The 25,127-nt window shown below is 43.9% G+C and overlaps 1 protein-coding gene across 1 annotated transcript in view; it reads left to right on the top strand.

Annotated features, from left to right (window-relative positions):
- Positions 1–25,127, top strand: part of LOC123771238 (platelet binding protein GspB) — an 87,803-nt gene that overhangs the window by 16,425 nt on the left and 46,251 nt on the right. The window contains 4 exon segments of the mRNA XM_069309713.1: positions 1,885–2,113; positions 7,139–7,312; positions 9,254–9,383; positions 10,580–10,676. Coding sequence (XP_069165814.1) covers positions 1,885–2,113; positions 7,139–7,312; positions 9,254–9,383; positions 10,580–10,676 — 630 coding nt within the window.

The raw sequence follows: 25,127 nt of genomic DNA, 5'->3' as shown, positions 1-25,127 counted from the left end.
CGACTGGAGGTGGGTAAAGATGAGCGAGTTTGTGAAAGTATGATTGTATGAACATATTCGCAAGGGTCTTGATAAAAATTCGAACCTATGCTCTGGATGTTCCCAGACTCGCTCTAGTCAGCTGTGTGTGAACATCCAGCGCATAGGTTTGGGGGGCTGATAGTCAAAGCCTCCTGCTGGCCTGGGACAGGCCTGTGTAGGCTCTGGCTTGCTACTGCTGGAACCTCTCTGGTATAGCGCAACTCCTCTCTATCAACCTCGATGTACAACTCCTCAAGTATATAAGAGGGAACCAGGAGCTAAGCCCCACCTACCAGGAGATAGCGTCTGGCTATCCTCCTACTACACCTAGACAGGGGCTTGTTTAATGCGAAGAACAAAGCCAAACGTCTGCAATTACCAGCTTAGCACAAGTCGAGGTCACTTGACAGGCTCTGACCTCTGGCCAACATGTGAACAATAACATTCAAAAGGTGTGACTTTTGAAATGGTAAGGACCTGACAACCTGACACCGCCAATATTGTGTGTGAACTGACTCTTCTTGTATCGGTGAATATTTAAATACAGTACAACCATTTATAGGGTTACACCCCACTAGGAGTCCTAGTAGCTTGCTCTCCCCCCACTAGGAGACTCAGAACCTTGCTCTTCACTAAGAGACCTAATAGCTTGCTCCTGCCCCCCTCCCCCAGGAGACAGTAGCTTTCCTCTTTAGGAGATAGTAGCTTGCCTCTTTAGGAGACGGTATCTTGCTCTCCCTTCCCTAGGAGACAGTAGCGCGCTCTCCTCGAATGTATTGTAACATATTTCATACTCTACAGGAAGGTATCAAATTCTTTTAAGGCACTTATGATTCTGTTCAAAGGTTCAAATTCAGTATGGTGGCACTGTCAGCCATCTTGCTCCAAACCATCCCAAGACTGAGTAGCTATAGAAAAATAGCTATGGAATTGATATTTTAGTTTTAATCAACAATTACTCCTACAGAGTCCATTTAACACAAGCTTCATTTAGTAGATTCTGCAGAAATAATTGTGCCTTGATCATTTTAGAATTATCGAGTTAAAATGTACTACATATGTAGTATCTGAGGTCTTGATTGAATCAAAGTACTGTATCGGTATAAGTAATAATGCAATACTGTACCGTATTGATCAAAATATTGTATCAGTGCTGCTCTAAAATCTACACTGTATCTTGAAAGTCTAAACGGATATCATCAGCATTGTATACAACGTTGCCCAACATAGCTGCCTTTAAAAATCTGAATAAGAAACTATTCAAAATCTTGTATAGTATAACATCAGACCAATCCTGCAATATGCAACACGAGTGTGGAGTCCTTATCTTGTTAAAAAATAAGTTGGAGAATGTCCCGAGATTTACCAGACTAGTATCCAAATTTAGGGATATGAGTTATGAGGAAAACCGAAGAATTTAAACCTCATAACTTGAAGACAAGAGTTAGAGGAGACAAGGTTAACAAACATAAAATTCTCTGGGGAACTGATAGAGCAGATTAGGACAGAATAAACATGATTAAGGGTTCATGAACAAGGGGGACACACACGGCCCTCCTCCATATCTCTTGCCTTTTACATTTAGTTTTCCTTTCTTAGAAATTACTTAGTTTTTTATATAGAGGTGTTTGCTTCTCGTTCACATAAAGAACTCTCATTCTTTCAGGATTAGTAGTAGTATTGTATTGAGATATTCCTTTTATTTCTTGAAGATTCTTGATCTCTGTGTGTAATTCCCACATTATCCATTTTGTCGGTGATCCACTTAGTTCTCGTTTTTCAAGGATATCTCTCTCTCTCTCCATAAGGATACAGGTGTACACCCACACATGCTTATGCCAAACTTTTGTATACATGTTGCAGCTGGACACATGTGTGGCTCGGAATCCTTGGTGACCTCTTCACTTACCACCAGCGGTGCATCACGTCTAACACTGGCTGATGCTTCAGTAACTTCTGTTACTACTGCTGGTGGTGTTGCTGCCTCACTGCCAACCTTCAAGTCAGCGAGTTGCAAGAGCATAACTGAAGAGACCACTTCATCGTTAATTGGCCATTTGCATCACCCACCTCTGTCACACAGTTTACCTAGGTGAGTTACAAATGGAGTAACATCCATTTTCAGTATCTGCATTAAGGGCAATTATGATATGACTTTATTTCTGAAACTGTTTTTGGAAATTACAATTTTTAGTAAAAACATTGAAGATATTGCAGATTGCATTATGTACTGAAAAGAGAGAAATGTGACACTCATTTTGTTGTAAATGAGAAGACTATTGGATGGAATTATGCTTATGCACTTTTTTAATGAACTGTAAATGTCTATAAAAGCATATAGTGGTTAATATTTAGTAAAAGATTTAGGCAAGTGTTACACAATACAGTGGTACCTCCATTTTCAAATTTAATCCATTCCCAGAGACGGTTTGAAAACCAAAAATTTGAAAATCCAAAACGAATTTTGCCATAAGAAATACAGTATTGTAAATTGAATTAATCTGTTCCACACCTCCAAAAATATTAACTTAAAAATACATTTTATACATACTACTACTTATATTTTGTACTACAGTATGTACAAGTATATCTTACCTTTATTGAGGATTCTCGTTGGAGCGTGCCACGCGCTCAGTCAGCCCATACTTGTATCAACAAACTCGAGCACCGAGGCAAACCACGAGTACCGAGTCAAATTTTTAGAGGAAATTGAGCTTGAGAACTGAAAAAATTGAAAACAGGGGCATTTGAAAACCGAGGTTCCACTGTACTGTACTGTACCATACTGTAAAGTACTGTACAGTACAGTAATACTTTATTTAAGAAAAATCTGCATCGAGTCCAAACGTGGATACTGCTAACAAACTTAACACTTTCGCCCGCCAACGACTAAACCTCTAGTCACTCATTTTTCTCCCGATTCCTCTGCGACGACGCGGTGCTGAGTCACTCATTAATTTAACACTTTGGCGCACCCAGCGCGCCACCCCTCAACTATGCAATTTGGGTCCCAGCGTTTCACGGGAGCGCGCGGTAATTCTGAAAAGTGTATACTCTCTTCAACTTTGTCACCTCAATTCTCGTCCTATGAGATTAAATTTGGTATCATTGTGTTCGCAATAGAATTCTCTACAGCACTAAATGCATATAAACTCCAAAAGCCTGGCTAATTACCCGCAGCAAACAGAGAAAGTGCGAACGCGTTACCCAGGAGGGCGCAAAAGCGATAAAATGTGTTCACTCTTTTCACTCTGGTCACCTCAATTTTCGTCCTAGGTCTTTCATTTTGATATCAATGGGTTCGCAAAAGAATTCTCTAGAGGAATATTAGCATATAAAATAAAAAACCTGGTCACGCTCCACCCACCGAGTTGAAGACGGGCCACGCGTTAGCCGCGAGTGAGCGCCCAGACGCCTTCCAGCTACACTCCCAAATCCTGCCCACAAATGTTTAGTGGAGTCCTTCTATCTGTTGTGTAGTAGTTGTACATCACATAAGCATTGTAGATAGCCATTTTCACAAAATAGAAGGTCATTTTCTTCGTCCATTTGTGAGTTTTCCTTGTGAAGTGATAATCTTAGATCATTTGGTCAAAGTGATCAACACCTTTCATGTTTGTATTGTAGTCACAGATTGCATTCGGCTTGTTGACAGTTACCTGCTGCACTAAGGTTGTTCCATCATGATAGGCGCGCATTTATATAGCAGTCTGGTAAAGCTGTGGCAATGCCTGCTGTTGGTTGGTGAAGGTCTCAGGTGGAGTCATTTTCCTTGGCTGTTGTGCTTCCTGTGGCAGGTTCCTCTTCTGCACGTTGGCACCATTCTTTTAAACCCCAGAGAGATGGCGCCTCCTGTGATTCAATGCCGACCCCTTTGCAGTTCGCCTCTTTGATGGGGCAGTGTTAGGGAGGGGTGTCTGGCCCATGTTGTTAACTCCTGCTCCCATGATTATGGGCATTTTTGTTTGTTTCCCACGACCTCTGGTGGAATTGGTCTTTTCCTCTCCCTCATTTGAGGTCGGAGCTCTCTGGTCAAGAGTCCTGTCCACTGCTGCATCAGGTCATTGCAACTTGGTTGGCTTCAGACATGGTCAAAGTGACTTTGTCCCTGTGTTGGGTGTCTCAGTCCTGAAGCGAGACTCGGCAGACGTCTGGTTCATCCACAATCATTCAGTTTTGAATCGCCTCATTCCCTGCACAACCTTTCACATGACCACTGTGGCCCAAGTTCAACTGGTATTACAAGTGGGATCATGGATGATGTGCCTAAACCTCAAGGACATTCAATGGCATATCCCAGTTCATCCAAGGTTCAGGGACTGGTTAGGTTTTATTGTGACATGTTGAGTTTACTTCTCTCAGATTCTATCTTTCAACTTGAATTTGGCTTCCCATGTCTTTACAAGGTTAAGGGCTAGGCTACATCTTCTCAGCCTTGGGGTGGGGCTATGTGACCAGTGCTCACCAGATTGCCCAAGGTCAGTGGTCGGGTTCGTTCCTTCAGGGGCACAGCACAATGCACGTGTTTGTAGCTATGTGGCATGCACTGAGGAGGATTTGGTTTCCTCCGGGCTCCATGCTCCAGCTTCACTCTGACTGCTCCATGGTGGTCCATTGTCTGAACTGTAGGGAGTCACTTCAGTCTTTGCCCTGTGGCGATAGACACTAAATACAGTTGGGCTTCTGGATTTTGGGGGTTTGGTTCTCTGCACTTTAGGGGTGCGTCCAGTATTTTCACTGACAGGTTACCTTGATACCATCCCATTTCCATGGAGTGGACCATCATCAATACTTCCTTCCATTTGGTCTGAGAGATGTTCAGGCTTCTTGAGATGGATTTCTTCTCATCAGTGTGGAACTGGCGTATCACTCCTATGTGGCTCTATTTCCCAATCGCGAGATTCTCATGGTGGATGCCTTTCAACTGGACTGGTGGAAATTCATACATCTTTTACCCCGGTTAAGTTGTTGCTCCAGGTTTTGTCCATACTGAAGTCTTTTTGGGCTGGGGGATCCTTCTGGTTCCTTGGTAGCTGGCTTATCCTTGGTTTCTGGCTCTTTTTTTTTTAGCCTGGTGTCTGTCCTTGGGTGTTTTTCCATGGCTCCTCAATCAGTGGATCGGTCCATTGATATACCTCGCTGGTTCAACCTCCTCGTGTCTTTGTGACTGGTATTTATTATGCATGTCTATCGCCATTTGTGTGGTGAGCAGGTGGCTTGCAGTATTGGTGCCCCACCTGCATTTGTCTTCGAGGCAGTAGTATAAAATGGCTTGGCATTTGTTTCACTTTTTCTCTCCCTCCATTGATTTTCCTTAGTCTCCTGTTCCGGCTGTATTGTTCTTTTTGTTGTGGTTGTTTCTTGACCGCCATCTCATGCCTAATACTTTTGCCTCTTATTGTTGCCTCATTCTGCAAGTTGTCTTGGGCCTTTTCTTTCACCTGTGGTCAGCTCCTACTCCTTCTGAGCCATCCTGGTTGCTTGACAATGTTCTGGCATTTCTTTCATCCCCTCAGTTTGTGTCTTCCTCCTTCGGTCTGGGATATCTTTCTTAAGACTGTTTTTGTTGGTCCTTGCCTGCAACTGTCAGGTTGGGAAGCTTCATGCCCTTCCTTGGAAGTAGGGGTTTTGCTCTTTTGGCCCAGGTGGCAGTTTCTTCATCTACAGCTGTCTCCTCCTTTTCTGGTGAAGAATGAGTCATCGGGCATCTTTGGTGGTTGATACTTGGGTGGTTCGGCCGGGGGTGCATCAGTTGTTGTGTCCGGTGACGGCTCTTCACCGCTACCTGTATGCCACTGGTGCTGCCTTAGTGGATGTTTTGTGGGATGATCCTGTTTCCATGGTTCCCTGTTCCAAAGCTCTCTTTTTCCCAGGATTTCCACATGGTTATTAAATCTAGTCAGCCTGCTGTCTACCCCAGCCCATAATGTCTGCAAATACACTGCTCTTGCTGTGGTTTTCTCCAACATGTCTTGGGTTTGGGTTTAATGGTTTTGGCCGTCTAACAGGGTTTTGGTGGCCCAGTATTTGGTCACTGTCCTGACCTCTTGTCATTCTTGCATTGCTTTAGGCCATGTTTCCAAGCCTTCTTCTTCACTTAAGTACCTGCTATCTCTCCTCTCTGGTAAGTCCCTTGCTTTTATTCCCTGTGATTAGTTAGTTTCAGGGAGTCACCAGGGGTTGGGGAGGGGCTCCTCCAAATATCCAGCATTGAATGAAATGAAATGCCTGTTTCTGAAAGCTCCGGTGGCACTCTAACACCCTGTCCCCCCCCTCCCCCTCCCCTACCATTTGCATCACTGTTCATTTGCTCCAGAACTGACCTGAGAAGGTAGGCTTGGGGGTGTGGGGGATTAGCTGGGGGTGTGGGGGACTGGTTGGGGATGTGGGGGATTAGCTGGGGGTGTGGGGGACTGGTTGGGGATGTGGGGGGGATTGGCTGGGGCTCTGGGATGCCTGGTGGGGGTTATTAGTACTAATGGGTTCGAGGTACTGTATTTTTTAATGTTTTGATCATTGTATTGAATTGTTTGGGGAGTTGTTTGGATGTTTCGAGCTTTCTTTTTCTTTGAACCTAGCAGTTGTTATGTAATGCTTCAGGTAAGCAAAACAGAACTCCCTCAACTGATGTGACCTAGCAGATACGAGCAATATCAATGAGTTAGTTCCAGGGAGCCACTGGGGCTTTACTAGAAGGAGGCATTTCACTGATGACCAAATCACTCAGTCAGAAAACGGAGAAACGACGACAATTTGCTCCGTCCTGGAACATTGTCAAGTTGTGGACCATAATCACATGATAATAGTCCAGGATGGAACAAAACGTCGTCGTTTCTTTATTTTCTGATGCCTGGTTTGGTCATAATTTCTTCAGCCACATTATTGTGACTCATCGCCAGGCATTTCATTGCATTCAATGCTGGTTATTTTGAGGGGAATGATACCTCGCCACTTTATGAAGGTAGAAAACACGTTGATGATGATGTACAATACAGTGCATATATTTGTGATGTTAAAGCTTTTGTGTTAAACATATGGAGTGGATATTGTGTGAAAGCACTTTTGATGACCAAAATTATGGTGATTAACATCATTGTGTTTCTTGCATTCCTAACAGGTCGCTGACCCTGACAGATGTGACAAACACCTTTCAGAGTCAGCAGAGGCAGGCACAAGAGCAGCAGCAGGCAAATTTGGTGGGTATTGAAGGAAGACGATCTCAGTTTGCTTCACTCCGAGAAAAACAATCATCTTTCCAGAGTGAACTATCAGGCCTCTCACTCCAGAGCAAGTATGTAATATTAGCAGTGTGTGTTGCTCTTGAATATGAATTGCTTCAAATCATTAAATTTAAAGAGCGAAAGAGAAAAGATTAGTTAAGTTTATATAATGAAATTTCTTCTTGGTACAGTATGTTTTTTGCTGTTAGGTGATGGGAGATTTTGGATAATATATATTTATGAATTCACCCTCTTGATAACCATTGTATAATGTGCACAGTCTTCCTTCTATGTCGGTGTATCAGCCCTTGAAGACCTGTGTAAGTGTGCAAGTTATTTATGTTACATACTGTACTATAATTTAAATTTACAGCAACTATGTGAGAAATGTTGGAATAGTGCATGTTGCATTATATAATGATGTTTTGGGTCATTTACAGTAAAATGAATTACAATTGAAAGTCCGAGGTCCTCTTTACTGGGCAAGTATGCCAATAAAGCTTGTTCTGTAGTCAATTCTCATTCAAACTCGACATGGGTGATGAAACGCCAAATTAGTTTGGTGTTATCAGAAATATATTCCTTATGAGTGAACATACCAGTATGTTGCATAATGGATAATACAGTTTTAGTGGGTACTACCTGCCAGGCATATTTCAGACATCTTGGGAAACACTCCTGACACTCACAAAAATCCAAGAATGAAGAGAAAGGCATTCATTTATAATATTTGGGGGTCATGGCCCTATCTTTGACAAATAAATTTAAGGGACTAGTGCCTGGGGAAATACTGGAGATGAGGATAAAATCTCCTTACTGACAGGTTCTTCTGATAGATGTCCTTCACATCATAGGTTGAAATCAAAATTGTTGTCTGTGAAATTTGCCTTCAGTGTGTGTGTTGAACAAATTATGGTATGAATGATAATGCCTATAATATGGTTCTGGTCATGTCTTTAATGATTTTTGTAGATGAATGCACCATTAGGGGAAAGAGTTGATGTCTTGATGAAGTCAATGAGCTAAGATGTCTTGTTCACAACGTGATTAACATTAAAAATGGCATAACATAAGTTCTAAAAAAAAAAGAAGCTAAAAATAGGTGTTAGGTGTAATGTTAGGTCTATCAGAAGAACCTATCAGGAAAGAGATTTCACCCGCATTATCATAGGAGTTAGGGTTTGATAGAAGCCTAATTACAACATTTTGTCTCAACCACATGAAGTGACATTTAATTATGCCACCAACTGTTGACAGCATATACACTGCAGGATCCCAAACCTGTGCCAGAATTAAAAGGTTGACGTCACACACCTTGTGCATAACATGTGTAAAACACAAAATGTTATTTCATATTTTAGTTGGGTTGGGTGGATTTGATTTAAATGGTAGTAATGACATAGACAGGTGAAACTCAGAGCCTTCTTCATTTACCGGCTTCAAGAGCATGCTTTGAAGGTCAGAGAACCTATAACTTGAGAGGATTTCGGGTTTAGCGACCCCGCAGCCCGGGCGTCGACCAGGCCTCCTCCTCCAACCTGCTCGGACATTGTCCACCACATGGTGTACGTGGTCTATGAATCACTTACTGTGTTCTGGGGGTTGTATTTTCACGAATCGACCCCTATCACTCTTTGCAGTGAAAGGATTAGGCTAAAAACTGTTTCCTCTATCTTCCTGTTCGAGGCCAAATGCCTCTCCACCCCATGAAAGTGGAAAATGGTATAGTGATATGAAAATTGCTGTTTTCTTTAATAATATATTGCAGCATGCTACATGTACTTCAATTAGAGTCAAAGAATACTGTACTGAAGTTCATATTTATTTCCAGCATAATATTAATAACATACTATTGAGAAAATCAGTAGGAGCCATGAGGATTGATGTATCACATTGATACATCATGTTAATGTGATTTCATTGTGCACTGTACTATTAATACCAAGTGAAATAAGAATAAAGCAAAGCAATATTTTAAGCTACAGCTTGCCATACTTTTCATTACTCAGCAGGTCAAGCATTGACTCACTGCTCGATTCCCGACAAGCTGACCCTGTAGAGGTGCTGCTCAACCTTGGGTTTGGAGGTCATGTGCAGGACGGAATTTCGCGTATTCCGGAAAGGTTCCTCAAACCCTCACAGGTATCGGTACATTCTTGTATTGTCTCGGTGCTTTTTTACATGCTGGTACTACAGGAACACCTAAATTTCTAACTTAACTGTCTAGACCTTTTTTAACCACTAATATTGATAAAGTTTACAATAGTGGTAGTCAGTGTGTATCTTGATCATCTTGCTCATTACAGGTGGTCACCTCATTTACCCATTATACTGTAGCTGGAGTAAGGTTGCAAACACACACGTCATAAGAGAGAGAGATTAGTGTGAGGCTGAGGTTGCAGATTGAGAAATTGAGAATGAGAAATGAGAAATGAGAAATTTCTCATTGAGAAAGCACCGAACTGCTTGTCACTATCAGCTAGTTACAGTAGTAATGACTTCTTAATCCCACAATTTAGACTGAATTTAGACCGAATTTATCCTAATTTGCCACCGTGGTCGAGTTCAGATGGCTATGAGGGAGGTGAACCTAATGAATCCCTTCTGCAGTGAGCCTTATAACCTAGTTTTAGTTCACATTGACCTTGGATAGTTACATGGCATGTGCAAGATACTCTAATGTGTTTGAGAGGCTTTTTAAACAAAAATATATTCTTAAAAGAAACAATGCCAAAATATGTACGTTTTGCAAGTTGAAAAGTAGACATCATGCAATTTTGATAACTAGAAAATTCTCGCATTTTGTCAGCTGATCTCATGAGATAAAAATTTTATCAAATGTGTTGATGGTTGTTCTTTAGTATTAAAATATGAAGCTTGATCAAAGATTGTAATAAGATAATTGTAATATTTTAAATATGAGAAGACTGTAAGCCTAACAAACATTTTGTGTTTATGAGAAATATTATGAACTGATAATTGTCACTGGATAATTTTAGGATATTGATGTGCTGAGCAAAAACATGCTTTATATTATTGTTTTATCCATAAAAGAAAATGTTAAGAACAGACAAAGATAAAAATAGAAAGTACAGCAAAACTCCCTTCACTTGTTTCTTTGTGCTTCCTTCAGTGATGTGTCATTGTAATTTTAAAGTACGGTATTTAAAGTTCCTAGTGCTTACTTTTATCCTGCCAGCATGCATCCTTCACTTACACCATCCTTTCTTACGCTCATGCATTCCAGGTACAGTATTAGAAAAGATCTTCTAAGTATGATACATTTCTTTGATCTCTAAATGGTTTCTGGTAGCAAATCTAGAATCTTTGGGTTACAGGTGCCTGGCAACGACATTGAAGAGTTCATAAGATCTGAGGATGAAATATCGGAAATGATGGAGACGGCAGAGATGATGCCTGGAATTGACCCACAAGGTATGTGTGCATTCAGCTTTCATATATTATCACATGATCGCTAAGCTTGATAATGCTGTAATGCTAACTGTGCTGAGCATAAGCCGGAAAATGATCTCATGATGACTGTAGTGAGCATCAACTGTGAATACTCACATGGTGGCTCTGATGAGCACCAAGCCAAGTTTCCTGCCATTGTGACTGTTAGGGTCACTTGTGATCTAGCCGTGACAGGTATTGGCTTGTTCTTCTCCCGTATCCCTGCTTGAGACCAGGCTGCCCTTGTTATAGCTGTCTGTGAGCTTCTGTAAGCTAAGGCCCCTCAGTTGCTGCCTCAGTGTGATTTCTAGGAAAAATCTGGGACTCAAAGGCTAAGCCAGTGCCGGAGAGAACCAGCCAGAACATTTGAAAAAAAATTGTCAACAATCCTGTGACCCAAAGCGTTATGTGCGCCAAGCGTCATCTGTACTATTGAATAGGGGATTCCAAATGACAGTATCAAATCCAAAACTTGAAAACAGAACGTGATCCGGTGGCCCCTAGGCAGAGGTGTCGTCCAGACGTCCGCTCGTTGTTAAGGTTGAACCAGGAATCCAGCACTGGTTGACATCAGGCATCATGACTGAGGGTTTGTTTACATGGGAGCCAGCAGCTCCAGTGGTGCTGCCATCTGATGGTAGGCAGCATTAACTGGTAGGCGGGGGCAATCCACCCAGTCACTAAATGACTGGGTGGCTTGTTTGCCGTTTTGTTTTGCTTACTCTTTTTTGATCTTGGTGTTGTCTGTTTTGTTTCACTGCTTTCTGGAAGCTTGATCAGGGTGATCATGTGTCTCCTACTTCCTGTGCCTCCGAGAGGACCAGGTTTTGGCCGCTGGTTCTCGGTTAGATGTTAAATACTCTTTAGGCATGATGTGATTTAACAATGTGGAGCTATCTCAGTGCAGCTAGCAGCAGGGAGCCACCCTCTTTCCCTGAAAAAGAGATATTTATAATTACATTCAATGCGGGTTATTTATTTGTACATTTTCTTAAATTTTGTAGTGTTTTTAAGTTTTATGCTGTATATTAGAGAGGTGTCAAATGAAAACAGAACACTGCTGAAATCATACCATTATACTAAGCAATAATGATGAAAGATGAAATTTTTCCACATAACCTCCTTGCTTTTTTGACAAACATGTGGGTCAGCATTTGACCAGTGGACCAAATCCTAGTCAGAGAAGATGTCAGTGATCATGGTGTTGCTGTTATAACATCTGTGTAATGTCATCACTGGTGTGGAACTTGTTTTCATCAAGCGTTTTCTTCAGGAGGGTAGAAGAGGTACCGACTGTTCGTGGTCTAGGCTATATATACCTCAAACCCCAGTCCTGGGAGCCTTTCATCAACAATCCATGATGTTTGTTCTTCATGGTTAAATGGAGCTCTTCACTCTGAAGGGTGAAGAGCTACTGTCACTACTGTCCTTACTGATAGTAGATACCCTAAAAAAAGAAATGGGCTATGATTTACCCTGTTCTTGTAGATGACCACCATAACCATGTTTATCAATGGAATGACCTCAACTTCTTGAAACAGCAAGTAAGGGGGATTTACGGCTGCAACCCGTCCTCAGACCAAATTCATTCCATCCAGCGGTCAACCCCAAAGGCGCATTCGTAAATTTTAACATGTCGTTCATTCGAAACAGGAATTTTTTCAAATATAAATTAATATTATTTTATATTACCATATTGTATCTATTTAGGTACTGGCTAGGTTAGGTTTTTTAGGTTCTGTTGGCGATTATTTGTATTTGTAGTACGTGAGTGAAGCAATAACAGCGTTGTGCTGAACAAATTTCGTTAGTGAAGCACTTGTTCCGGAAGTGTTCAAATGTCATCAGTTTTGAGTCATGTGTAAACCGTTTTAATTCATAAACAGGGGATTTGGCGGGTGCATGGAATGGAATTTGGGTCTTTGTTTGGACAACCGGCTGACTGACTAATCTTGAGGTTATCTTGAGATGATTTTGCAGCTTAGCGTCCCTGCAGTCTGGTCCTCGACCAGGCCTCCTTTTTGTTACACGCCCCCCAGGAAGCAGCCCGTAGCAACTGTCTAACTCCCAGGTACCTATTTACTGTTAGGTGAACAGGAGCATCAGGGTGAAAGAAACTGACCATTTGTTTCTGCCTTCACTGGGGATTGAAACCCAGAACCTCAGTACTACGAGGATTGAAACCCAGAACCTCAGTGCTACGAATTCCGAGTGCTGTCAACTCGGCTGTCACGCCCCCTGACTGTTCTATGATTGTTTTGATTTCTATAAAGTTTCACGCCCCCTGACTGTTCTATGATTGTTTTGATTTCTATAAAGTTGTGACGACAAGTCATCACCAGTGATAATTCTGAGCAGAAATTTGCTACTGTCAATATGGGACAGGAAAATCTGTGCAACTCATAGTCACAATGGTTTTGATGTTTTTGTTTAACTAATGCATAGCCCATTTAGAACACTTCTCTGGGGCCAAGAGCAGTATGCAGTATATAATAAACATATGATATGATTAATAGGGATACAATTATCTCCCACCAAGGTTTCTGCTTGTTTGAAGGTTTGTCCTGATTATCAGCAAGATTTCTTGAAATTTTTATTTGAACTTGTATACTCTGGATCTTGAGCATGTAGTTATACATTTATATACACTCAAGTCGAATGGCTATTACTACTAACTGCACCTTTCGGGAGCCGGTCGGCCAAGCGGACAGCACACTGGACTTGTGATCCTGTGGTCCCGGGTTCGATCCCGGGTGCCGGCGAGAAACAATGGGCAGAGTTTCTTTCTCCCTATGCCCCTGTTACCTAGCAGTAAAATAGGTACCTGGGTGTTGGTAAGCTGTCACAGGCTGCTTCTTTGGGGTGGAGGCCTGGTCGAGGACCGGGCCACAGGGACACTAAAGCCCCGAAATCATCTCGAGATAACCTTTAGCAGGCATTAAGTGAATATGCCTTGAAGCTCGTCTTTTGTATTCCATATTAGAAGAAGGGGGTCTTTACAGTTTGGCTACTTTCATTTAACTGAGAGTAATAATAGATGGGTGGGAATGAAAACACTATCAAACTTACTCATATTAAATGGGCTGTACTGTATTACAATGTTTTTATTCAGCGTATAGTACTCTAAATGAGGGTGTTTCAATTTTATTTGACACTTCTCATGTACGTGTGTGTGTATATATGGCATGCATGCACACTCACTCACTGTGTTGTGTTTTACATAACATAATTTGTTTAAAAAGATTTCATACAAAAAAATAGCTCTAATGGAAACATGAAGGTACTCAATTGATTCAAGAAAATTATAAATGCTATCAAGCTAATTATTGCATGATATGGTTGAAATATATTGGTGTTGTGCAATACAAATTTATGTTGGTATCAGTTTCCAGTAATCTTAAGTGTGCATGTTTTCCTATTTTCTCTGTGTGTACTTGGCATAACAGATTAATTATTCTTTAAATGTTAATTGTTGCTAAAACAGTGATTGACAAGAAACTTACAATGCTGGATACTTTAATCATTCATAATAGGTTGTGTAATACAGTATATGCATTTTTGCTGGTAGATCTGAATATTATAGCTCATCACTAAAATGAGCTTGGTATCAAATAGAATTTGTTTCAACGTTAGACTTGAACTATGTTTGCCAAATTAGCCACAGCTCGTAACATAACATGATAAGCTGCAGTTAATAACATTGTTCTAACATTCTTAATTTGATGTTAGTGTAGTGTGAGTTGGTAGTTTAACACATGGGTGGTGTGGAGGTGCGTGTATGCAGGGGGGACCATCTTACAGAACTGATGATGATGAGAGGTGGGCTGTCTCCTAGAGGCCGCCGCCGTTACCGGCGTCGTTACTACCTGAGACCTCAGTCGCCACAGCCCTCAATCCGCTCGGCTCCACCGTCTCTCCATCATGTGAACAAGTCACGTTTCCTCACAGTCCAAAGAGATGGACATGCTCAAACCTCAACAAAGACATTCTTCAAGGACTTTTAAATATTGCATAATAATCTAATTGTTTAAATATTTAAAACGGAAATTTAGGTACAGTATGCACATGTAAATACAACACCGTTAAATTTGTTTTAAACTTTTTTTTATATAGTGAAAAGGAGGATTTTAATTGAAAGAGCAATATTTGCTGTTTCAATTATTTGAAATAGTTAGGGAAGGCATTATATTAACTTCCTATTAACAGTTTCTGAAAAATCATTTTATGCATGTAACCAATCACCGGAACTCTGTTTTTAGTGTTACTGTACAGTACAGTACTTTATTTTATATTTTTTGAAAATTTGCTCAGTATTATGAACAGTGCTCCATGAATTGTGGCTGCTACTTTGAATGGAGTGAAAAATGGTGCTGACAGGAGTAGAAGCAGTACAGTATTAAACGTATATTTGTATATATGGTAGTGTTCACAGTAGTATACGTCACATAGTTCTAGGTATATAATATACGTAGGTTTACAGTAGTGTTCTAGGTAGCTTGGCGTCCAAGTATTATAGTCCAAAGCTGGTAGTATACATGATGGCATATGATCAATTATATTGTTGGGCCCTGTTTAATGTACATCACAGTTTATTGTTGATAATACTCATATATTTTGGTGACAGCATGGCAGAACTCTCACGTGGCCCTCAAAGGTATCCATTTATCTGTATTAACACTAGTGTCTATAGTAGGTTATGATAATGATTCGAAAATCATAAAAAGTCTGTGTGTGTAGGGTATAGGACAATAGGTTAGTGCATGGAGGACCCAGGTTCTATAAATGAAGAACCTTAGTTGTACGAGCAACTCGTATTGGAAGGAAAGTTTGTAAACTTAATTTTGATGTCATATTGCACTTTTTTCAAATACACTACAGTGGTACCTTGTTCAAGCTGTCAAATTGGGACCGGACCTGTTCCAGTTTTTACCAAGGATTCCGGTCCACCAAGAATTTTGCCATTTCTCACTATTAATCTCTCTATTTTGTTTTCTGACCCAAAATTATAGAAGACATCCTTGTGCATATGTAGACAACAAATGGTATTTAAACAATGCTTTTTAAATATACTTGTGGTTAAAATAGGAGACTAAAACATAAAATTTGAAAGAAAAAGATAAATGCATAAAGATAAAAGATAAAAATCAAGTGTATTCAGTATAAAATGTATTTGTAAGTTAATATTTTGGAGGGTGGGGAACGGATTAATTCAATTCCCTTTATTTCTTATGGGAAAAATCGCTTCGACTTACGATATTTCGACTTACGATCCACCTCTGGGAACGGATTAGCATCGTAAGTCGAGGCCCCATTGTATATCCAATGATGCCATGAAACCTTTGAAATTCAAAAGACATTTGCAATCAAAACACCCGGATTTAGCTAGAAAACCACTTGAATATTTTCAAAGAATGCATGAAAATATGCAAAATCAAATAATTGCTTTAATAAAAATGACTGTTGGAGATAATTCTTTATTAGTGGTCTGCGGGATTTAAAATTATGAATTTAGTGGTCCGTGAGATCCAAAAGGTCGGCAACCGCTGCACTAGAGTACTGTACTGGGAGGGCGGGACACCACAAGCACGCCTCTCATCCTGTAACTACACCTACGGAATTGCTGTACTACAGTATTTTTAGTAAATATTCAAGTGAAGAAATTTCAAAAATGAAATAGCATATTTTTTTATAGCCATTTACTGCTAAAGGTGAGAGAAGTGTTTAAACTTTGAAAAAATATTATATATGGAAATTTGTTCAGTCAAATCACTATTCCAGTTCAACACGGCTAACTTTTTGCTAATTCTTTCTGGCCTCTGAGGGTTCCGGCCCACAGCGATCTGTTCGAGCAAGGTCCCACTGTACATTATTTTTATTTTACTACAGAGTAAAAATAAAATACTCAATATATTTCAGACAAATACTTAACTATATTTCTTAAGAGTTCAGTAGAATAAAAATGAAACGTAATATATTTATGGAAGAAGGTCAATAGTTTTCCTTTATGGGATCATTTATGGGGAAAAACAAAATATGACTTTCTTTTTTACATAGACTGTAGATAATATCATTACAATTAAGAATCTGTATCAACAAAAGACATCATTAATGGCCATTTGGTTCACTTGCATATCACTTAAGGTTGACCTCATCTCTTCATGTAAATACCATTAAGTATTACTAGTTCTCTAGGTGCCTTACTCCTTATGAGTCTTAGTAACTTAGGGTATTGACTATTCTGTGATCTTTATCTTCCCATCCATATCTCTGCACTCCTCTTGCCTATATATGAAATCTTATTAATTGATTAATAATTTCTCTGGTGTCATTGAGACATTCATCTAACCTCCGAGTATGGATGTAGTCTTGGCATGACACCACTCTGAAAGAGTCAAAGCCAAGGAGATAAACTATAGGGGGGTTATTCCTTAAAGCTTTAGCACCTTGAGGCTGTCTCTTATCATTTACCTGGATGATGAGGCTTGACAAGCCTGGCTTAACTTCCTTTTGGGTCGCCGAAGGCTGCACTTGATTTACCATGGAAAAGTTGTGTTCTAAGCTGCACTGGGACCTGATGAACACCACTAAAATAGGGAGGTAGCTTTACCATATATGATGATTGATACTATTATCACCATTATAGATACTGTATATAGTATCAGCCTATGGGCTAGTTTTCTATTTTAATACTGGCCTATGGGTTGCTGCACTTTTTGTATACAGAATATCATTAAAAACATAATTTGTATTTTACCCGTTAAACAATGCAAAAAGATTTTAATATGGCCCAAAATTAGGAACAATTTGTAATCACTTGCACAGATGCCAAGTGCATGGTTCCTGTTATTACTAGAAACAGTTAGGACCATTCAGCATTTGTTAAATCTGCCAATCCAGAAAATCTAATTTTGTTGTACTTTTCTGGGGGGAGCCCCGTCGGCTCCCCGGAGCTTTACCGGCTGATATGCTAATGTCAGACTTTGGCATCAGTCATGTGTATGGAGTTCTAGGGCCTACCGGGGACCACGAGCCAGAACCTGGCCCCCTCAGAGAGGCAAGGGGAGCAATGGCCTATAGAAACCCCCGTGTGGTTGGAAGCATTCTATGTCTGCCATCGACCGGGTCAAGCATCCAGAAAGGTAAGCATTCCAAAACAAACCCCTATTCTGGTGAAAATTGCTACCTAAGCCGAACTAGTGAATAGAACTCTTCAACAGAAAACACGGAAACTAGTATGACGTCATACGTCACCGCGCCGCTGTCTGCGCAGCTCCCCCCTCCCCGGGAGGGGGAAGGGGGAGCCCCAGACCTCCCACGCCGGCTATCCACCCATCAGTTCTTCGGCTGATGCTATAGGCAATGGTTATGTGCTCCGGCTCCAGTGGTTGTTTCAGCACTGTACCTAGAGTGTGGTGTCTGTTTTCTAGGTGGTGCGTGAGCCGGGTGTGATTCTTCAGTACTCGGGCTGCATGCGCCTAGGGTTCCCTTCCCTAGGTGCCCTGTAAGTACTGCCCTTGGGGCTTGGGGCCACCTTCCACAAGTTCCTTGGGTCCTGCCCCTGCTTGGCCGTTTACCGCTTGGTTTTCGGCCGCTCTTTGTGTGCTCGGGTGTTCTGTCTCCCTTGTTCGCCTTAGAGTAAGGGGCAGTGTTTGCACTGGTGGGGCGCGGGGTACTGTGCAGCTTGTCTTTACCAATCATAGCGGCCGGCTCTGTTCCGCTTGGGTACGCTGTCCTCTTGCGGGGTTTTCTTTTTCTTTTGTTTATATACCTGGTGGGGGGGTCTGCCTTCGTTCTTGCCCCTTGTGTCCCTTGTGTTCTGAGTATTTCTGGTGGTACCCCCTGCTAGGTCCCCGTGAGTGTACACGTCCCGGGGGTTCAGCTCTTAGAAAGTTGTTTGGTAGCTTGGGTGCCGGTTAGCAGTACCCTGCCTGGGATTACCTGAGCGCGAGTCCTCTTAAAGTAAACGCTCGGGACCCTGGGAAACCCCTGGGGGCGCGCGGGTCCGATGGATGTGACCCCAGAGCCCCCCCCTCGCTTCCAGCGAGTTTGAGGGTTGCTCTCACCTTTTGTCTCTGGGTGACTCTCTGTTTTGCCTCCGTCTGCTGCCTGTGGGGTCGGTGACACCTTCGACCCGGTGTCCTGCGAGTTTGGTTGCTCGTTGTGGCTCGGTTACCCAGTTGTGCTAACAAAGCGGGTGCGGGCAGCAGGGGCGTTGCACTTGAGCCTTGGTGGTGGCAACGTTCTCGTGGTTTCCTCCCCGGGAGCCCCGGGGCTGCCCCGTTGTATTTCGTTTTTCCCCTGGTTCACCCTTCCTGCCTGCATCCGGTTCCTTACCGTCTGTAGGTTCAGGGCGGGGTGTTTGGTGGTGTTGAGACTCGGGCAGTCTCGGGGAATTCCCCTTCCGGGGTAGTGACGGGGGCATTTGGGCCTGTTCCTCCAGCCGTGTTGTATGAGTCTGCCAGTGGGCTCCCTTCCTTAGTGTTTTCACGGCTGCCCCGGTTTTCTGGTACGGCCGGGGCTTTGGGGGAACGGCTCGGCCCCGGGGCCTGTCGTGTAGGTTCCCGGGGCTGGGGAGGGGCTGACTTGGGGGGCCTTGGCCCCGTTAGACCCCGTGGGGGGTTTTATCCCCCTCTAGGCGGGGCTTGTGGTTACGCGGAGTGGGGTTTTTCCTCCCCACTCGCCGTACGTGCTGTTGGACGTCGGCCCCTCCCCGGGCTCGGTTCCTTGGCCTTTGAGTCGGTTGGTTCCGTCCTGTGGGTGGATGTTTCCTCCCCCGCTTTTTGGGACGGTGTTTTTGTCATGTTTCCCCGTTCGATGGGGTTCTGCGTGACTTTTGATCTCGGGTGCGCCTGCGCCTTCGTGTGCCTTCGGGACTAGTGTTGGCTTCTGTGTTCTCGAGGGTACGGGAAGGTTTTTCGCTACTTCCCGCATTATTGGAACGTCTGTCGGCTCCTAGTACTTGTCGCCCTGTTGGGCTACTTGTCGCCCTGTTGGGCTACTTGTCGCCCTGTTGGGCTACTTGTCGCCCTGTTGGGCTACTTGTCGCCCTGTTGGGCTACTTGTCGCCCGGTTGGGCTACTTGTCGCCCGTTTGGGCTACTTGTCGCCCGTTTGGGTTCCCTTTTTTTGGGCTCTTTGCTTCTTTGGCCGGTTTTCTTGTTCCTGCTTCCTCTTTTGGCTCTTTTTCTCGTGCAATAGTCCTGGCTGGCGCCTTCCCGCAGGGAGGGTGTGCGGTTCGGCCAGCGTGTTATGCGCATGCGCCGTGGAGTTTGTTTTGGTCTGGGCGATGGTTCAGTGCTGGGGTTTTGCGCCCTTTTTTGCTACAGTGCTTCGCCTCTCGTTCTTCTCCCTGGCTGCGGTATGTGCCCCTTTGCGCCAGGGGTGTCCTGGTTCCCAGTTGTGGGGAGGACACCGCGGTTTTCTGTGTCATGGGTGTGGACCGCCTCCTTCGCCTCTCCCTGTTCTCCTGCGGGTCCGGCTCTGGCGTCTTCACCTGGCGGTGCTCCCAAGTTCTTCTGGGCACGGTTGAGTCGTGTCAAGTTCGAGCCACCATTCGCCAGGTGAGTTTCTGCGGTCTGGCGTCTTTTGGCCGGGCGCTGGATGCGGCGGTGTTCATATACCTGTCTTTATTTAGGTATAATTTTGTACGACTGAGACCGTTCGCACACCAGTGACTGTCCCTTTATCACCCCTTCCTGTCCCCCTCCTGTGCATGTCCAACCCATGCTACAGTCGTTCAGGGGACCCTCCTTTTTTAATGTTGTGAGGTGTGGGGGTTGTAGGGTTGGTTCTGTACTCACCTGGTGAGGCTCCTGGCTGTGCTTGCAGGATTTGAGCTCTGGCTCTTGGGTCCCGCCTATCTGGTAGAACTTGCGGGATAGTACCAGTGGAGTGCAGTGGTGCTATTGGCACTTTTGGGGAACACTGTATTACCATCAGTGGTCTGTGCTTGTTACACGACCTACTTGCGAGCATAAGCCTTCTTGCTGGTTCGTCCGTGGACTTCCAGGGCGCACTGGCCTGTTTTCGTATGGCAGTTCCGGCCCGTCCTGGTTGTGGGGGTATGTGGGCCGGTGGACTGCTCCTAGCAGCTGCCTGGTGGGCCATCCTCTGGCCGGTCTGGCCTGACCTTGGGCCGGGCTTGAGGTGTAAAAGAGCTCCCAGTACCTCATCCAGCAGGTATCGAGCGGGGTTTCTCCGCCGTCGGTCGCCTGGTGCAGGTTTCTGGGCCTGCAGGGTTTTGTCGTGTCTCCGTTGGCCCTGTCTGGGGTCTGCCTGCTCCGTTCTCTGCCTTTGCAGAGGGGAGTTGCTATTTACATGTTGCATGTTGCAGTGGTGCCTGTTGCTGCTGCTGCTGCACGTGAGCATTGGTACCGTGTTTCACGGTGGCGTGTCCTTGTTCCTGTGTCCGGTTGTGGAGTGGCGCTTTGCTGCCGTTTTGTGCCTGGGGATTGCGTGGGGTTTTTGTCCCTGCCTGATTGTCCACCCCTGGTTGTTCTCCTGGTTTTTTTTTTTTGTGCTTCTGCTCTTTCTTCCTGCCTCTTCTGCAGCAGGAATGTTCTGCGTGTGTTCTTAGGCGTTGGTCAGCCTGTGTCCTGTGATGTGCTTCTTTGTTTCGGTCTGTTGCAGTTGTTCGGGCCCCTTGGTTCGGGTCCTGTTCTGGCGGCGACCCTTCCGCCTTCTTTGGTTTTCCTAGCTTGCCCTGCCGGTTGTTGTTGTTGTTTTATTTTTTTTGGGGGGGTTCTTGCGATGTCTCGCGTCGGACCCGTCGTTTCTGAACTCCTGGCGGGCTTGCATGCTTCGGAGTTTTTCTGTTCGGCAGACGTTCCATCTCCTTGTGCCGCCTGGGTTTCGGTGGTCGCGCCCGAGATCTTCTCGCGGCTCCGCCTTTTTCCTGGGCTCGGGGGGGCCTTGTCGGGGCTGCTTATGTTCTGCCTCGTGGTCTCGCCTCCGGTTGGTGGTCGGGTGGCTTCGTGGTAGGTGTCCCACCTGCGTGCTTCTTGGCGGCAGTATGGGGTATTTTGGCGGTCCTTCCTTTTCCTGTCCCTTCTTCGGTGGGTCCTTCTTGTTGGCTTGGTTTACTCTCGGCTTGGTTTTCTAGTGGGGGTTGGGGGCCGTCGTCTTGCCACATACTGTCGCCTCTTTTCGTGCGGCGCAGGCGGAGCCGCTTCAGCTTGCTTTCGGTCTTGGTGTTGCTTCTGCACCGTTAGTCAGCTGTCTTGTGCGTCATTTCACCTCCGGCCTGTTCGTGCGCCGCTTGCACCATCCTGGTCTCTGGTCAGCGTGCTCTGTCTTCTCCTCGGTTGGTAGTGCCCCTTCGGTTCCGGTGTGTTTTTTCGTCGGCTCTTTCCTTTGGGCCTTTGCCTCTGGGGGTCGGTTCGCTGTGTTTTCTTGCTCCTTCGGTTTTAGCGTTTTGGTTGTTTGATGGCAGCAGTCTCCATCTTTTCTGGCGCGGGGTGGGGCTGCTGCATTCTGGAGGGGTCCAGGGTTTGTTGGTGCTTCGTTGGTCGGGCCGGGGGTGTGTCGTTTTTGTGTTCAGTGGCGGCCCTCTGCTGTTGTTTGCGTGCCACGGCGTTTGGGTCCGGAGCGCGTTTTGCGTTGATCCGGTTCTGTTCTTCCCGGTTCGCGGGTGATGGTGTCCCGGGTGGTCAGCCGTGTTCTTGTGGCTAAGCTGCCTGTGTTCTTCCCTTATGCCTGTGGCGTTCGTGGCTTCGCTGCTCTCGCTGCCGTCTGGGCGACGTGGCCTTGCAGTCTTTCGGGCATGGATTTTTGGTGTTCGTGCAGGGGCCTTGCTGCTCGTGGTTCTCGTGTTGTTCCCGGGATTTTCGGGGCTGTGGCGCCTTGGGTTGGCGTTTGCTGCCGGTTGTCTCGCCTCCTTGGGGGGTGCGTGGTGTCCGCCTCCCGGTTTTGTCCCTTTGACCTTCCTCTGTGGGTAGTTAGCTCCGGGGAGCCGACGGGGCTCCCCCCAGAAAACCAGCGTTGAATGTAATGAAACGCCATTTTCTGGGTGAGACCCGGAGGCTCCCCGGCAACCCTCCCTCCCTCCGGTCGGCGTTTTTCGCGTGTTTTGACATCCAGCCTCAGAACTGATGGGTGGATAGCCGGCGTGGGAGGTCTGGGGCTCCCCCTTCCCCCTCCCGGGGAGGGGGGAGCTGCGCAGACAGCGGCGCGGTGACGTATGACGTCATACTAGTTTCCGTGTTTTCTGTTGAAGAGTTCTATTCACTAGTTCGGCTTAGGTAGCAATTTTCACCAGAATAGGGGTTTGTTTTGGAATGCTTACCTTTCTGGATGCTTGACCCGGTCGATGGCAGACATAGAATGCTTCCAACCACACGGGGGTTTCTATAGGCCATTGCTCCCCTTGCCTCTCTGAGGGGGCCAGGTTCTGGCTCGTGGTCCCCGGTAGGCCCTAGAACTCCATACACATGACTGATGCCAAAGTCTGACATTAGCATATCAGCCGGTAAAGCTCCGGGGAGCCTCCGGGTCTCACCCAGAAAATGGCGTTTCATTACATTCAACGCTGGTTTTTTGCCATTTTTTTTAATACAGTTTATACTAGCACGAATGATGTAACTGGAATTTGTGCAGATGTTGATTCCAAAACAGTATAGAAAAGTGCATTTATAATATTTACTATAGAATATGAAAAATTCACATCTGTAAAAGTTTTGTACATTTATTACTTAGTATTGCAAATGTGGATAAAAAAGTTACTCAGTTATGCAGACATGTAATCTGTATGGCTGAGGTGCAATCAACCAAGACCAGATAAAGTTTTGTCCATTAAATCCAAGTTATGGCACCAGAGAAATTATCAACCATTAATAAATCCCAAAGTTCAGGGGGCCAGAGAGGAGTGTCCTCTATACATCTATATAGTGGAGTCTCATTTGAATGGAATGATTCATTCGGGTTCACTTTCACTGCAAAAGAATTTTTATCATTCAGTTAACTATTTTCTGTCCAAAAATGAAAATACTTTTATTAGTGCAAGTGACAACATGCTTTCATGCATATATTGATACAAGGATCACTTGGAAAAAGTAACTTTTTTAACATAATAAATAATAATACAGAATATTTAAATTTAATGGCTCCACATTCCAGTCCAGCAAATGCAAGGGCTTGCTTATCCAGAAGACTCATTATTTTCTTTTGTAATCGATTGCAGTTATCTTATGACCAAAAAGGAATACTTGTGTTGCCTTCTGCAGAACTGAGTCCCATTCAGATTGGACACTACTGTTGTGCATTATAGCTTTTAGAAAGGAAAATAAGATTTTCTGTGAGGCACAGTAGTGTTGGCTTGCCTTGTCACCGACTGGCGGCAGTAGTCACTCCATTACTTAATGACATCTTGCCAAGTGATGGGCTTTCTTGTGTCAAGCCTGGATTTTGCACATTACACTGTACTTTGTCAACAATCTCAAGACATGATGTTCAAAACCCTAACCGAGTGGTACTTTATATTTTGTTGGGCTTGGTCACGTTTGTTTTGGTCTGGGCTGCCAGATTCTGTGAATTGTGTTTCAAATAAAAACAATTCTACTGTACTATATCAAATTTAATAAGTCCATTCTCCACCCATACTTCAGCACGCACTGTAATTTATAATAAATATAAATTCAGGATAAAATGAGTGTAAGTGTTGGAGAATTACATAAACTGTAAGTTTTGAGAAATTTTAAATTTGCATTCAAAATTACAAAATAATGCATTTCTCAAGCACTCATTTTGTTCTTAGTGTTCCTCTCATTTGAGTTCTTGGTGAGGCATTCATTAGTCTTATTCATACATTGAGGCAGTTAGTGCTTAAATTTTGTGATAGACACTTAAGTATTTATATGGAAATATTGCAAATCTTTTTCCAGTGAATCAAGCTCAGGTGTGAAATGGTTGATTGTTAATACACATGGTTCCAGTGTGCCCTTTCTGGCTTAAAACATTGCATCTAGCATATAGTCTTTGATACAGATAGGTAAGTAACCTGTGTTCATTTTAAGGGGGGGCCCCCTCCTACATAACTCCTCAAGCTTAGTGTTTGTACAGTCAAGCCTTAGATTAGGGAGATGCACCTGCCTTCTGAGACCCCATCTTTGCCTATGGAAATGCAGGACCAAAATCTTACACTCTTTTTGAGGTGAAGAGAGCTTTTGGATCAAATATCAACCTAAACCTGAGAATATATATACCTAGAAAGTATAAGCACAACAAAACGAGAAACTGCTTTTGGAATATTAGGTAACCTCGGTTAACAAGATGAACGTCTGTTGCTGTAGTATAAACACCCAACTGTAGTATGCTTAACTGCCACTAGGCGAGAGCCCACATCTTTTGGGGTCCCTTAAAGTCATTTTCAATGTTAGTGAAAACACAATACAGTATTCCTGTACATTACATTAATAATAACTTGAGTATGAGTAAAATC

This window comes from Procambarus clarkii, chromosome 65, assembly GCF_040958095.1.
Source record: "Procambarus clarkii isolate CNS0578487 chromosome 65, FALCON_Pclarkii_2.0, whole genome shotgun sequence".
NCBI lineage: Eukaryota > Metazoa > Arthropoda > Malacostraca > Decapoda > Cambaridae > Procambarus > Procambarus clarkii.
Note: the sequence above shows the minus strand (reverse complement) of the source record. Positions and strands in the feature narration are given on the sequence as shown.